This window comes from Delphinapterus leucas, chromosome 3 (assembly GCF_059928025.1).
Source record: "Delphinapterus leucas isolate spDelLeu-1000000601 "Yukka" chromosome 3, BTC_Dleu_Yukka2, whole genome shotgun sequence".
Taxonomy (NCBI): Eukaryota; Metazoa; Chordata; class Mammalia; order Artiodactyla; family Monodontidae; genus Delphinapterus; species Delphinapterus leucas.
The window spans coordinates 126075420-126092370 of NC_143131.1; the positions used below are offsets into that span (position 1 = coordinate 126075420).

Here is a 16951-nt window from a genome sequence, read left to right on the forward strand (position 1 = left end):
GAAGAAATCAAAGAGGAAATCAAAAAATACCTAGAAACAAATGACAATGAAAACCCGATGACCCAAAACTTATGGAATGCAGCAAAAGCAATTCCATTGTATTGTTTATAGCAATACGATCCTACCTCAAGGAACAAGAAACATCTCAAATAAACAACCTAACCTTACACCTAAAGCAATTAGAGAAACAAGAACAAAAAAATCCCAAAGATAGTGGAAGGAAAGAAACCATAAAGATCAGATCAGAAATAAATGTAAAAGAAATGAAGGAAATGATAGCAACAATCAATAAAACTAAAAGCTGGTTCTTTAAGAAGATAAACAAAATTGATAAACCATTAGCCAGACTCATCAAGAAAAAAAGGGAGAAGACTCAAATCAATTGAATTAGAAATGATAAAGGAGAAGTAACAACAGACACTGCAGAAATACAAAGGATCATGAGAGATTATTACAAGCAACTATATGCCAATAAAATGGAAAACCTGGAAGAAATGTACAAATTCTTAGAAAAGCACAACCTTCCAAGACTGAACCAGGAAGAAATAGAAAATATAAACAGACCAATCACAAGCACTGAAATTGAAACTGTGATTAAAAATCTTCCAAGAAACAAAAGCCCAGGACCAGATGGCTTCACAGGCAAATTCTAGCAAACATTTAGAGAAGAGCTAAAACCTATCATTCTCAAGCTCTTCCAAAATATAGCAGAGGGAGGAACACTCCCAAACTCATTCTACGAGGCCACCATCACCCTGATACCAAAACCAGACAAAGATGTCAGAAAAAAAAGAAAACTATACGCCAATGTCAATGATGAACATAGATGCAAAAATCCTCAACAGAATACTAGCAAATATAAGCCAACAGCACATTAAAAGGATCATACACCATGATCAAGTGGGATTTATCCCAGGGATGCAAGGATCCTTCAGTATATGCAAATCAATCAATGTGATACAACATATTAACAAATTGAAGGATAAAACCATATGATCGATCATCTCAATAGATGCAGAAAAAGCTTTTGACAAAATTCAACACCCATTTATGATAAAAACTCTCCAGAAAGTGGGCATAGAGGGAACCTACCTCAACATAATAAAGGCCATATATGACAACCCTACAGCCAACATCGTTCTCAATAGTGAAAAACGGAAAGCATTTCCACTAAGATCAGGAACAACACAAGGTTGTCCACTCTCACCGCTATTATTCAACACAGGTTTGGAAGCTCTAGCCACGGCAATCAGAGAAGATAAAGAAATAAAAGTAATCCAAATTGGAAAAGAAGAAGTTAAGCTGTCACTGTTTGCAGATGATATGATGTTATACATAGAGAATCTAAAAGATGTTACCAGAAAACTACTAGAGCTAATCAATGAATTTGGTAAAGCAGCAGGATACAAAACTAATGCACAGAAATCTCTTGCATTCCTATACACTAATGATGAAAAATCTGAAAGAGAAATTAAGGAAACACTCCCATTTACCACTGCAACAAAAAGAATAAAATACCTAGGAATAAACCTACCTAAGGAGACAAAAGACCTGTATGCAGAAAACTAAAAGACACTGATGAAAGAAATTAAAGATGATACAAACAGATGGAGAGATATACCATGTTCTTGGATTGGAAGAATCAACATTGTGAAAATTACTGTACTACCCAAAGCAATCTATAGATTCAACGCAGTCCCTGTCAAACTACCAATGGCATTTTTCACAGAACTAGAACAAAAAATTTCACAATTTGTATGAAACACAAAAGACCCTGAATAGCCAAAACAATCTTGAGAAAGAAAAATGGAGCTGGAGGAATCAGGCTCCCTGACTTCAGACTATACTACAAAGCTACAGTAATCAAGACAGTATGGTACTGGCACAAAAACAGAAATATAGATCAATGGAACAGGATAGAAAGCCCAGAGATAAACCCACGCACATATGGTCACCTTATCTTTGATAAAGAAGGCAAGAATATATAGTGGAGAAAAGAAAGCCTCTTCAATAAGTGGTGGTGAGAAAACTGGACAGCTACATGTAAAAGAATGAAATTAGAACAGTCCCTAATACCATACACAAAATTAAACTCAAAACGGATTAAAGACCTAAATGTAAGGCCAGACACCATCAAACTCTTAGAGTAAAACATAGGTAGAACACTCTATGACATAAATCACAGCAAGATCCTTTTTGACCCACCTCCTAGAGAAATGGAAATAAAAACAAAAATAAACAAATGGGACCTAATGAAACTTCAAAGCTTTTGCACAGCAAAGGAAACCATAAACAAGACCAAAAGACAACCCTCAGAATGGGAGAAAATATTTGCAAATGAAGCAGCTGACAAAGTATTAATCTCCAACACATACAAGCAACTCATGCAGCTCAATATCAAAAAAGCAAACAACCCAATCCAAAAATGGGCAGAAGACCTAAACAGACATTTCTCCAAAGAAGATATACAGATTGCCAACAAACACATGAAAGAATGCTCAACATCATTAATCATTAGAGAAATGCAAATCAAAACTACAATGAGGTATCGTCTCACACAGGTCAGAATGGCCATCATCAAAAGATCTACAAACAATAAATGCCAGAGTGGGTGTGGAGAAAAGGGAACCATCTTGCACTGTAGGTGGGAATGTAAATTGATACAGCCACTATGGAGAACAGTATGGAAGTTCCTCAAAAAAACTACAAATAGAACAACCATATGACTCAGCAATCCCACTACTGGGCATATACCCTGAGAAAACCATAATTCAAAAAGAGTCATGTACCAAAATGTTCACTGCAGCTCTATTTACAATAGCCAGGACATGGAAGCAACCTAAGTGTCCATCGACAGATGAATGGATAAAGAAGATGTGGCACATATATACAATGGAATATTACTCAGCCATAAAAAGAAGTGAAATTGAGTTTTTTGTAGCGAGGTGGATGGACCTAGAGACTGTCATACAGAGTGAAGTAAGTCAGAAAGAGAAAAACAAATACTGTATGCTAACACATATATATGGAATCTGAAAAAAAAAAATGGTTCTGAAGAACCTAGGGGCAGGACAGGAATAAAGACGTAGAGAATGGACTTGCGGACACGGGGAGGGAGAAGGGTAAGCTGGGACGAAGTGAGAGAGTGGCATGGACATATATACACTACCAAATGTAAAACAGATAGCTAGTGGGAAGCAGCTGCATAGCACAGGGAGATCAGCTTGGTGCTTTGTGAATACTTAGAGGGGTGGGATAGGGAGGATGGGAGGGAGGAAGACGCAAGAGGGAAGAGATATGGGGATATATGTATATGTATAACTGATTCACTTTCTTATAAAGCAGAAACTAACACACCATTGTAAAGCAATTATACTCCAATAAAGATGTTAAATAAGAAAAAAAAAAAAAAAAAAAGGATGGCCACTGCTCTCATCCAGAGGTAAGGCATCTGCCCCCTTCCCACAGGGCTGCCCTGTGACTTGTTTGACCAACAGAGTACATTGGAAGTGTTGTATGCCAGTCCGAGGCTCAACTGTTAAGAGGGCCCTTGGTTTCTCAGATCCAGGAGCTGTCACATAAAAAATCTAGCATGCATCAACATGAGATCATGAATAGGGACCAAAGGGCAGAGACTCCCTTCTGTCAGAGATATGGATTGGTTCTCCATCTCTGTCCTGGCTTTTTTGTTTTTCGGGGGGTTTTTGTTGGCCATGCCACGTGACTTGCAGGATCTTAGTTCCCCAACCAGGGAGTGAACCCAGGCCCCAGCTGTGAAAGAGCCAAGTCCTAACCACTGGACTGCCAGGGAACTCCATCCTCGTTTTTTATAGTACCTTGGAGATATCTGTGACATAGCATTTTTCTAACTGTAATAATTATCCACTTCCTTCTCTGTTACAATTACTACTATTCCTACTATACACACCACCTATTTTTTGAGAACATACTCTGTGTCAGAAGTATATTCTACATTATATCTAATTCCTACAGCAACTCTGCAAGGCAACATTCAACATCCACATTTTAAATATAAGGAAACTGAGGCCCACAGAATTTAATCCATTTGCCCAACATCACACAGCCAGGATATGGTAAAACTGGGACTTAAACCTACATTTGCCAAAGTCCATGCCGTAGTAATGCTGACAAAAAGCAAGGCTAGACAAAAGTGACCCTGTCTAGGAAGAGGAAGGAAAGTATGCAGTGCCCTTTAAGCTTTTTTAGCTGAGGACACAAGAAAAAAGACATATTTAAAGATTAACCTGATAGATAAGATAATACACAGGAATAATAACTAAGAAGCTACTGCAATAATCCAAAATGGGATGAAAAAATGTATAAAGAGGAGGAAGATGGATTTGAAAGATATTTATGAAAATATAGCTATGACTTGGCATCCAGCTGGTCATGGTAAATAAATTAAAGATGTCCTCAGACAATTACCTTTAAATGACTAAAAGTTGACTAATAAATGCACCTTTGATGTACAAAGTGGAAGAGGATATCTGTTTACAATGGAAATTTCCATTCTGAGCACACTGGGTTTGAGAAGACAGAAAGATGCTTAAGGCAAGATGTCGAACAGGCAGCTAGCTGTTCAACAGAGGCAGAGGACCCAGCATGGGACAAGACTGCAGGAGAGATGAGGGCAGGCAAGCAAAGCCACAGGATGGGTGAGGTCTCCAAAAAAGAGAAGGGAGATACCCAGGGCTGGAAGGCTGAGGGTCTAACCTTGAAGGACACTCAGCTATGCAAATAGGAAGAAAAAGACAAGTATCAGTGTCTAGGAAGGCACCCACAAGAGTCACCAGGAATTTGCATTGGGAAAGGGAAACAATAATGGAATAATAACTGTAGTTAACATTTATTGAATGCTTACTAGTTGCCACATACTAGTTTACGTTCTTTGCATATAATCAGTAATTTAGTCTTCACAAACTCCAAATGGAATATACTATAATTAATACAATTTTGCCGATGAGAAGATTAAACTCAGAGAATTTCAATAACTTCCTTAAGATCATACAGTTGGTAACTGGTCAATCTGGGATTGAATCCAGGAAACCTAGCATCCCAGGCCTCGTTCTTATATATCTATATATCAAGATTTCTAAAAGGGGAGAAAAGCTAACACTAAAGTCATATCAAACCACAAGTCACATCTGAGAGCATTCTATGCTCAGCTAAACATGCCTGGAGCAGCTACTGGGGATCTGTAAGAAGAACACAGAAACAGATGAGATAAAGGCTGACTCTCAAGGAGCTGGTAGTCTGGGGTGAGACAGATAAATAAACCAATTATTAAAATGAGTGATAACTGCTATGTTAATATTTAACATTCTATGGGAGCTCAGAGAAAGAAATAACAAATTTTCTTTGGGAATGAAGCTCAGCCAGTTAGTGGAGAAGGTGAGTATTGAAGAAGGGTGGATGGTACACCAGGAAAAGAAAAGAAACTCAAGACACAGGTGCAACATGGAATTACGAGGAAACACACCATACTCAGGAAATGATAACAGACCACTCATGGGTGGGAGTAGAGATACGAAAGACAAAGACTGAGGATAATTCTGGGAAAAGGACTGAAAGATAAGCTAAGAATTTAGCCTATATTTGATAATGTGAAACTGAAAAACCTCTGGGGCTTTGCACATGCTGATTTCTAGAACTGTCGCTCCCCATACCTCACCCTCTCCCCCTTCCCCTACTGGCATCTACATCATCTACAGATCCCAGCTTCAGCATCACTTTTTCTGAAAGCTTTCCCTGCACTGGAGGTCACATGCTCCAACAACTTCCTTGACTTCCCCTTATTCTATTTCAATGACCACCAATTTTACTATAACTACCTATTCACTATCTGTATTCTCCACTAGACTAAAATCTCTGTGATTCAGAACTTTTCTGATTGTTCACCACTGCACCTCCAGTGCTCTACTCACCTTGTGGCAATTAGTAAGCACTCGATAAGTATTTGATGAAATTAATATAAAAATAAGATTTCATATCCTCTAGCATGAAACTCAACAAATATTATTATTACATACAAAGCATGAACCTCAAAGAGTATGTGAGAAGGGGAAACTTATAATCCCCACTCCTTGTAGAAATGTATTTCAATCCTATTGGGAAAACAAATGTAATTGTGTGACACAAGTTCACAGTGACAGACACTTTTCATTTATACATTGCAAAATTGAGTTATGCTCCAGGGAGATCGTTAAGAAATGCAGGCACACTTATCTCCAGCACAGGATGAAATATGCAATCTTTAAGTCAGAATTGTATGTTTTACTGTACAAGCAAAATTGTTTTAAAAGAAAATCTGTGACTGAGAAACTGTTGGAGGATTTTTGCAGATAAAACACATCAAATTCCTGGGCTGCCAAGCGGAAGGGTGACAATTCAGATGGACATATCAAAGAGAAAATCTTGCAATGCTATAGGTGATGGTATCCTCAATGAAGTGAAATAGCTTTTTTAAAGGGAACTATATTTGAGCCAAATGCAGGGCAAAATACAGCATGATCAGAGAAAGAGGATAGGAATGGTTAAAAGTCTGAGAAGTATGGCATATGAAGCCAGTGGAAGGATCTAGCAATATGTGGCATAATATAAAGAAGACTTGGGGATGACACACCTCTGTCATGTTGTAGAGGCTCCATAAAGATACCTGTAAGTCCTCTGGTCAGCTTAAGAGAAGTTGATATCTGCTATCCTCGTCTGCCCAACATCCCTCTTTCCAGAAGGAAATGCCATCTTCCTGCAACGTATGCTTCTGGTAAAGCTGGCAGTCACAGTGCCTCACCTCTGACCAGCAACCTGATGTGTCATCCCCACCCCACGATGGTTAGTCATGAGGAGAGTGTCTGACTCAAGCAAAGCCAACCAAAGTTCTTCAATGAGAAATAGCATTTGTTTCTCTTCTTTGGACTCATGAGTTAAGGATGGTTTAAGACACATGTTTGCCTATAGCTATTTTTCTGAACACAGCCTGAGAATGAATCCAACAACAAAACAGCATAGGGACAAAGAGAGAGATATAAATATGGGTACAGACATAGAGAAATAGAGACAGAGAGGGAGACACAGAGAGAAAGAGAAGGAAAGAAGGAGACAAAAAGGAGAGGGAGACAGAGACACACAGGGAGAGAGCTAGACTAGATGATAATGTTCAAGCCGTGCAGAGCCATGTCTGAAGCCTGACTTTTCAGCTATGAACCAATCAGTTTATTTTCTGTTACATGATGCTGAAAAAGACCTCAGTAATACATCATCCGAGAAGCAAGTTGGTAAAAACACTATACTCAGGCAATTCATTAGGATATATACAGAGAAAGCCCTCTTCAAAGTCTTATTTAATAAACCCATTTGAATAAACTAAAAACATGTTCATAACAAGTCTGCTTATTGTATGTGAAATGATTGGGATTTAGAGGGGGCTACTATTTACAGTTGTTAACTCTAGGGTGTACAGCGGTGGAAGTGGAGAGGAAGAAATGGGGACATTTTTACTTGTGAAATGATAACTTTTTTTTTTAAAAAATGCTCAGGTATTATTATGATGATTTTTTAAAAACTGTGATGATTATAAAAGATCTTGTCGGAATAGATCAAACACAAGGTCATGAACTGGGGTGGGGTGATCGAAGATGACGGTGAGGGTCCTCACGAGGAAGAATCTGCCAACAGGAGATGGTGAAGGCTCCCTTGGGGGGAGATCCTAGGGCATTTTGTGAGGAGGCAGAGAGAACTCACTGGTCAGAAAGATGTCCATGCTCCCCACCTTGTTCTGACCTCAGAGGGAACTTCTAACACTAAAGTCAGAATGTTCTCAGCGATTTGAGGAATGTGCTGTCCCAGGAGCACTTTCAGCTAAAAGGCTATTGTGGACATGCTTACATTCAAGAAGTATTAACTTCTAGCAAAGAGAAAACTGAATACATATTTCAGAAATTAGTAAAAATGAAGGCTCCCAACAAAAATCCAAATGACCATCCAGCCTAGCCAACACTACCCCCTACTGTGCCCATATAACCATTGTTAATAGTTTGGTACAACTTCATTCCTACTCTCTCTCACACTCACTCATTCATGTACACCCAGATACAAACATCTATATATTTACTTTATAAAAGTGGAATTAGGGCTTCCCTGGTGGCGCAGTGGTTGAGAGTCCACCTGCCAATGCAGGGGACACGGGTTCGTGCCCCGGTCCGGGAAGATCCCACATGCTGCGGAGCGGCTGGGCCCGTGAGCCATGGCCGCTGAGCCTGTGCGTCTGGAGCCTGTGCTCCGCAACGGGAGAGGCCACAGCGGTGAGAGGCCCGCGTACCGCAAAAAAAAAAAAAAAAAAAAAAGTGTAATTATTCTAAACATTAAAGTCTGAAACTTGCTTTTCTTCCCCACATAATAAACCAGTGATATCTTTCTAGGACAACACATGAGCTATTTCTCATGGTTTTTAATGGCTGCATTATATTCCACTTAAAAACCAGTACTCTGTTACAAATACCTGGTTGGTTTTAATTTTCACAGTAACTTCAGATTTAAAATAATCAACTGTATGTAAAGCTTTAATGCAGTTTTTGACCTCCCGTGACCCATACTATATGATGCATGTATTTAAATCATATTTTAGAAAATACTTCTAATGAGTCAATAAACTTTCATTAATAGGTTTCGATTCTCAAAGCACCAGGAAGCACAGTGGATAGAAGATGGTGGTTGGAGAAATGCATTCAATAATATATTAATGAAGTCTTGCATTTTACTTTGCTACAGAAGTCTGCCATCTGGGTGGAATTAGGAATCAAGGTGAGCATTCTTGCTCGAGAGGCACTACCCTATATCAGTCACCCCCAAAGACTGAGGGCAGCTTTAGAGAGAAGGACAAGATACCTTGCTAGGAGTCACTTGGCAAGCAGCAACATCCCACCTCTCTGAGACATTCACTCTGTACTTCAGGCTGTCTCATGGCAGCCCAATTGTCATGCTGGGAGGAATACAGCAAAATAGAAGCTAGATGTAAATAAATCATACTCTTTCAGGCCAAAATGTCCTGTAACATCCAGAGTGAACCTTCTACCTCAATGAGAATGTCACTCTTGGGACAGGAAATGATGGGAGATAAATGGCAAGTTTCCAAGACTCCCAGAAGAAAACAAAACCATTTGACTCCATTTAACTTACAGTATTAGAATTTTGATGTCCACTATCAGAGAAGGAAATGGAATTATTGGCAGAACTATTAAAAAAAGAGAATGTGCTGAATGGTCCATTTGTTCAATGGTGTTTACAAAATACCTAAATCTGTGTTTATGTAATTACTAGTAAACTATCAATCTCCCAATTAAAAGGTAAGTTCTGTGAGGGGAGGAGCCTTGTCCTTATTCATGTCCTTGGTCTTTTTCCTATTGGGGGAGATAGAGACATTTAAGAAAAAATTAAAGAAAAATCAATTGTGGTTTTAATCACAATTGCACTAAGTTTTCAAAGGAGAAGGATGGTTTTGATTGGCTCAGAGGGGACTTCTGCAAGGAAGAGAGGATTGAGCTAAAATGTGAAAGACATTCAAGAGAGGAGGGAGCAAAGGAGCTTTCTGGGCAGAGGGATGAGCCAAGGCTGAAGTGGCTGAGCACAGAGCACTGGAAAAAGAGAAAAAATGTCGAGTGAAGCTGGTGAAGGGCATGAAGGGCATGACGTGGGGATGGGAACATAGACAGGAAATAGATGGTGCAAAACCCTACAGGTCAAGGAGTTTGGTCTTATCCTCAGTGCAATGAACAGCCATTGAAGGGTTTTAAGCAAAGGAACAATGGGATAAGAGCTGCAGTATTAAAAGATCGCTGAGATCTTGTAAGTATCAAGCGGATTAGCAGGGATAAAATAGAGGATAAATTAGTGGGGATAAAATGGGAGATTGTTGCAGCGACATCCAAGAGATGATATTAGTTTGCACTAGGATGACAGAAATGGGAAGAAATAGACTAGGATCTGTGCAGGAAGAAAAATCAGTAGGACTTATCATTATTTAAATGTAGGGGATAAGGGAAGACCGCGTTAAGAGTAACTACCTGGTTTCTGGATGTGGCAGCTGCTGGAAAAGCCATTCATTGAGGAGGAGGTCCAAGTTTTGTAAGAAAGATCATGAGTCGTATGGATAGTTACAAGAAACTGGAACTAACATCCACTAACATGGAGGGCTGCACCAAGCTGGGCCAATGCTATGCCTTAAATCGATCATCTAGCTTCACCCTAACTGCCATCTGATAAAATATGTGCTACTGCCCCGCATTTTCAGAGGTAAGAAAACCGAGGCTCAGCAAGGCTTAGTAACTTATCACCATTCTCAGAGCTAAAAACTGGCTGAGCTGGGATTTGAACCTGGATTACCTCCGTTCTAAAGCCGATGGTTCTTAATTACCAGCCCATACTGCTTCATGACAACTGAGGCCTACTCAGGGAAAATTTCATGGTTTCAAAAGGTGATAGTCAACGTGGAACTCTGAAGCCAAACCTTCCTAGGAAACCTTCAATTCTTCTCTCAAGGCTGCCCAGAGAAAACCATCCACATCAGGAAGATGATTCTACGTTTTCTCCCATTCTTCACTCCCCACCCACTCAGGCTTTTTGCCCAAACCTCAAGGTTACCTCCAGGTAACCTGATCTCCTCAACTTTGCCTTCTCCAAGTTCCTATAATACTTTTAGTCTCACCACTTATTTTGGCAACGATCACACGCAGGCTACCCTGCAGGATGTCCATATATTTTCTGCTTCCTCACATTTTATTTTTTCTAATGTGAACTTTTTTTACAGTATATACCGACTGTCTTAAAAAGTCTTTCATGCACTGAAATCAGATTGTTGTAAATAAGCTAATAAACACAAATTTCAAATTGTGACACTATGGTTCTGCCTGCCAACCAACAGTTCTGTTTTACCCACGTTACCATCTCTAGTTGTAGAGTGGAATCTCATTATACATTGCATTTAAATTATGTACATTCATCTATACGTTCTTGGCAGAGCAAGAGAGAGAGAACATGTACAATTTAAATAGATCAGGCCATTACGCACGCCATTCTAATCAATAAGCACTTGTTCCATAAAATAGGAGATGAATTTGCTGTTCCCTCAGCTGGTTTCGGTCCCTAAGGATCTTTCACAGCATGAGTAATTACCTGGGAAAACTCTGATTTTAGTGTATAAAGGTACATTTTTTGTTTTATTTAAAAAAATGTTTATATCTTTATTGGAGTATAATTGCTTTACAATGTTGTGTTCGTTTCTGCTGTACAACAAAGTGAATCAGCTACACATATACATATGTCCCCATATCCCCTCCCTCTTGAGCCTCCCTCCCACCCTCCCTATCCCACCCCTCTAGGCTGTCACAAAGCATCAAGCTGATCCCCCTGTGCCATGCAGCTGCTTCCCACTAGCTATCCATTATACATTTGGTAGTGTATACATGTCAATGCTACTGTCTCACTTCGTCCCAGTTTCCCCTTCCCCCCCACCTCTTCCCCTTCCTCAAGTCTGTTCTCTACATCTGCATCTTTATTCCTGCCCTGCCACTAGGTTCATCAGTAAAAGGTATATATTTTAGATATAGCACAATCTCTAATTTTAAGTCAACTATTCTTCCTATTCCTCTATTAAAGAAACAGTGACCTATCCCAAGACTAGGTGGAAAGCTGGGTCTTCTGGACTAATCAAGAGACAGTTAAGAGGTTGTCCCTGGCAATTCTGCTAACCTGAGATATTTCACACCACACTTTCTTTTGGGAACTACCCTTAAGATATGACTACAGTGATGGCAGCATATGTTAGTGCAATAGTATGACTTTTCAACTGCATTCTGACTTTATTATTGAATATAAATAAGCAGGAATTGGAAAATGAAAAGTGCTGATACAAATGGTAAACATGCACCTCCAACAAATGAGGCAAAGATAGAAATCATTAGGCCTCCTGAAGTCAAATGTGAAGAAGGAGAACACATTTATGCAACAAGAATTAAATGCTAGCTTGGGTCCAAAAAGCAAACAATTATTGGAGATTTTATAATCACCTTTGACTTTCTGGAAAAGAGGCTCCCCAGTCACAGGCACAAACCTAAATATGCACACAAGATGATGATACAGACACATTTTCAGAAGGTCATGTTCAAACAGAATACTATCATTCTGAACCACCCTGCTGCCTACTGAGCAGAGAGATTAATTCTTGCTTCTCAGCACCCTCAGAATTTTCTTCGTGCCATCAGTATGCAACTTAGGGCTCTATCTGTGGGAAACAGGATTGCAGCTTAGACTGTAAGCTCCTTGCAGGCAGGTTCTTGGCCTTACTAATCTCTACGTCTGCAGCGCCTTAGAGACTGCCTGACTAAAAAGGGTGCTGTGCTAAAGCTGGAGAGTGAATGAATACGTGAATAGCCAGATTTACCTCTCTGAGATTCATTTCCTCTAATGAATTAGGGAAGAAAGAAAGACACAGCCCAATAGCCATCCGGCTGTTGTCTCCAGCACGGATCTCCACTACGCAAATGGCTCTGGCCTTACCTATCCAGAGAAATGCAGCACAGGTGAAAAATCGATGCCGTTGTGAGCAGGACATCTAGAGATGTCCGGACGAGGCAAAACATCTCCCCATAAATCCAGACGTCTTGAACCAGCTCAATGGCACCAAAGGGCATCACCAGCACTGACACCAGCAGATCCGCAAAGGCAAGAGACACAATGAAATAATTGGTTTTTATTTTCCTGTGGGTGGAAAAGTATAAGGGAGGAAGCAGTGGGAAGGATGAAGGAAGGAGGTTAGGGGGAAAGGAGCAGGAGAGAAAAGAGGGGGGAAAGGAAGCAAAGAAAGAAGGAAAGAAGGGAGGGAAGAAAAGGAAAGAAAAGTCAGATGTGCAACATATTCTGTGAGATTCAGTTTCCCCTTCTGTCACATGCGTGGTCCAGTCACTTCAGGCTTCTCCAGACCCCTTTGCACCAGAAGCCCTCTCTTGCCCTCCCCTGTGACCACAATGGCCTGACTTGAGCCCCCGATGCACAGAGTCCCTGAGTCTCAAGGGTTTTTACAGGGTGCTCTCTCTCCCCACCATTGGCCTAGCTACACCCCATCTACCCTTTAGGCCTCGGTTTAGTCATTCTCAGAACACCCTCCCAAGGGGCCCCCTTAAAAAAAAGTGTCAAATTCCACCGTCTTCCACTCTTTGACTACCATGTGCCTCACATTTGCCACACTTGTTAGAATTTAGTTTTTACACTTTCTTGATTACAGCATGTCTTGCTTAAAGAGGAAGCAGCAGATGAGATAGCACTGCATCTTTTATCCCCCTTTACGGCTTGGTGGCTCTTAATCTAGCCTGCACACTAGAATCACCTAGTAAATTTTTCTAAGTATTGATGCCCAGGTCTCACCCCAGATCAATTAGTCCAGGGACTCTGTGTGATTAACCCACTTACCCACCCCCAAGTTTGCCAGATAAAATATAGGGCGCCCAGTTAAATTTGAACTTCAGATAAACAACGAATAATTTTCTAATATAAGTATATCACAAATATTGCATGGGACATACTCATGCCACATATTAGTAATTTTAAAAGGGTCTTCAAGTGATTCTAAATGCAGCCAAGGATGAAGCGGAAAGAGCAGAAGACCCATGTTTAAATCCTAGATCAACTACTAGTCATCTACCCTTTCTCTGAACCAATTAATAAAGTGGGGAGGTTAGATTAGATGTGCTCTCAGCAATTATATATAGAGTGATCACAACTATTACAGAAAAAAACAACATAGGAAACAGGAAAAAAGACAGGATAGAAATTCACTTATGTGCTTGTACTACTGGTTATGTTAGAACTATGGGATTATATGTGATTTTTTTCCATGCTCTATTTTCCAAACATCATTCCCATGAATCTTTTTCCCTTCATAATTACAAATTATAATGGAAATTATAAATTCAGACCTCAGTTTTCCAGGGACAGCCCAGAACTCCACCCAGGTTTCCTCATGAGGTTGCCTCACGTGACTCACCTGAGCTGCCTGTCCCTGCACACAGCCACCATCACCAGCAGGTTCCCCAAGACTGCCATCAGGATAACAGCCGACAGAAATGTGAGCAGCACAACTTTCTCCACTGACCCGAAACCCTCCTTAGAACTGGAAGACACACAAACACAAAGAATTGAAGGAAACTCTGAAACACAGGAAAGAAAATTAGTCTTTTCCTCGTTCATCTTCAGGAAGGTAACTTCACTATCAAAGCTGTAACACACATGTACTGTGCACCTAATATATGCCAATGTCTGCACTTGTCACTTTACATGTTATCCTGGTTAACTCCTACATAATGAGGAGGCTCAGAGAGGTGGATTAACTATCTTGAGACTGCACAGTGATTCTCCACCAGAGAACTTGAGGCTTTCCTTCAGAGCACTGACCTCAGCTTGTGCTCAGAAATGTTTTTTGGTTGATTCTTGTTTGGCACACCTACTCAGCTAGGTTGTAAGCTCCATGGGGCAGGGACGTCGTCTGTTTTATCCACTGACAAATTCAATTTCAATGTATCACTCATATTTATCGAATGCAGGAAAGATGACTCTGAATGAGTGAATGACAGTAACTTGAACCACTGTGTGAATACAAGGACCACCCTGTTTTCAGTACCGCATCCCAGCCCACGCAGAAGCTGCTGTGTTCACGTGGGCTGTCCAAGGAGTAGGTCATGGCTGAAGGCTGTTCTTATATGGCTGACCTGGACAAACTGATCCCGTATTCTGCAAAGCCCATTGGAAAGACAGCAGACAATCAATAAACTCAGGGACTCCTTTCACTACCCTGAACTACATTTCTTTTGGTGCCCAATATAACAGTTCAAATTTGTGTTCTTATAAATTTCAGCAACTGATTTGATTCTATAAACCCTGCCCTCCTACTGTCAACTCAGCATTTTGTCTTACTAACTTGGAAGTGAGTGTCCCCTATCAATAAAAGCAAAATGAATGCAGGTTATTCAGAAGCTACAGGAAAAGTTTCATTTTTAATAGAGTAGTAAAATGTTCTTTTTAAATGAAGTTTCAAAGGATCTTAAAACTCTTAGACCCAAACGCACATTTCAATACAGAGAAACTAAGGCCCAGAGAGGGGAACTGAGTTGTCAGAGTACGTTAGTGGCTAGTCTGGGAGAAGCTGCTTGTTCTGTAGGCCACTACTAGGAACACAGGTCCCATTGAACCAAGAAAGATCTGTCTTTACTGAGCTCTTCTGACTGAAAACCAAGATGGCTGCTGGTCCCAAATCGCAGCAGCCCATGAAGTCTGGGCTCTGGCTTTGTCCAAAACTTTTTCCATTAGGCCTGGCATGGAAGACAAGGTGACAACTGGAATAAGGAGTCAGAAAGTTCCACTCTGCTCACAAGTGGTTTTATTGCTTCACTGAAGTCCTTATGGCTAGGGTTCAGATGAAAAGAAATTTGAGGTACGTCCATCTAAATCACCCTTCCACACCTAAATTCCAACTATCGACAGTACAAATTATGGACAAGTAAGATTTAACTCAATGAGGAAAAAGAATTCAGTAGCATGCTTTGGCTCTCCAAAACTATTTTGATTTTAGGCCATGTTAATTGAGGTAAAGTGTCTAATAAAGGAGGTGATAATGCTCTTTCCCTTGTCCTTCTCAGAGGCTCTGACTCAGAGTCCCTCTGAAACTTGTTCCCCCCCTCAAGGTCTCTACACTTGTGCCTTCTTCCTGGAATGCTTCTTCTCAATATTCAGGTCTCAGATTAAAATTAACTCCCATTTAATGTGCCACAGCCAACAAACATCTTTCATTTTCTTTATAACATTTATTGTTATCTGAAATTACTTCTGTTATTGTCTGTGCCCTACCCCCACAGACTCACTTTTGGTTATCTTGTTCATCACAATTCCCAGCATCTGGTACGGTGTCTAATCTACAGCATGTGTAGTGTAAAGGTGGATGCAGTATATAGGAAGTGCACAATTACTCGCTGAGTGAAAGACACTGTGTTCATAATGGTGAGGTTTATTCTTCAATGTCTTTGAAGACAGGCTGCAGGTATAGAAAAGCTTTTACCTAGACAAGAGAAGACCCAAGGATGAGACATAAAAGCTATTTTTAACTATCTGAGGACGGTCCTTTGAAATAAGAGTAGATTTATGCATTCATTCATTCATTCCACAATACTTTGTTGGTTTTTTTTTTTTTTTGCTGCGTTTAACATACAACTCTTAACTGTATAAGAGTTACATATTATAAAGAAAACTTCTTAAAGCAAAATATACCCTCTTTGCTAAAACAGCTAATTAACCAAGAGATGATGCTTTAAGTATAGAGAATATTCTCTTTAAAACATGCTTTAAAAATTACTTATATGTTTATGATAAATTTTCCTTAGAAAATTTTGTTAAAATAAATAGGAAAAAAATCAAAGAGGTTCTCTGAATACTTCATTATTAAGTAACCCAAAAGTTTTTTTTTTGAATTTTATTTTATTTATTTTCTTATACAGCAGATTCTTATTAGTCATCCATTTTATACACATCAGTGTATACATGTCAATCCCAATCTCCCAATTCATCACACCACGCCCACCACCCCACCACTTCCCCCTTGGTGTCCATACGTTTGTTCTCTACATCTGTGTCTCACTTTCTGCCCTGTAAAGCAGTTCACCTGTACCATTTTTCTAGGTTCCACATACATGCGTTAATATACGATATTTGTTTTTATCTTTCTGACTTACTTCACTCTGTATGACAGTCTCTAGATCCATCCACATCTCAACAAATGACCCAATTTTGTTCCTTTTTATGGCTGAGTAATATTCCATTGTATATATGTGCCACATCTTCTTTATCGAGTCGTCTGTTGATAGGCATTTAGGTTGCTTCCATGACCTGGTTATTG

General features: G+C 39.9%; 1 protein-coding gene across 1 annotated transcript in view; it reads right to left on the reverse strand.

Moving 5' to 3' along the window:
• Positions 1–14994, reverse strand: part of HTR4 (5-hydroxytryptamine receptor 4) — a 51998-nt gene extending 37004 nt beyond the window's left edge. Inside the window, 2 exon segments of the mRNA XM_089909479.1 lie at positions 12571–12771; positions 14054–14994. Coding sequence (XP_089765605.1) covers positions 12571–12771; positions 14054–14256 — 404 coding nt within the window. The 5' untranslated portion in view covers positions 14257–14994.
• Between the last annotated feature and the right edge of the window lie 1957 nt (positions 14995–16951).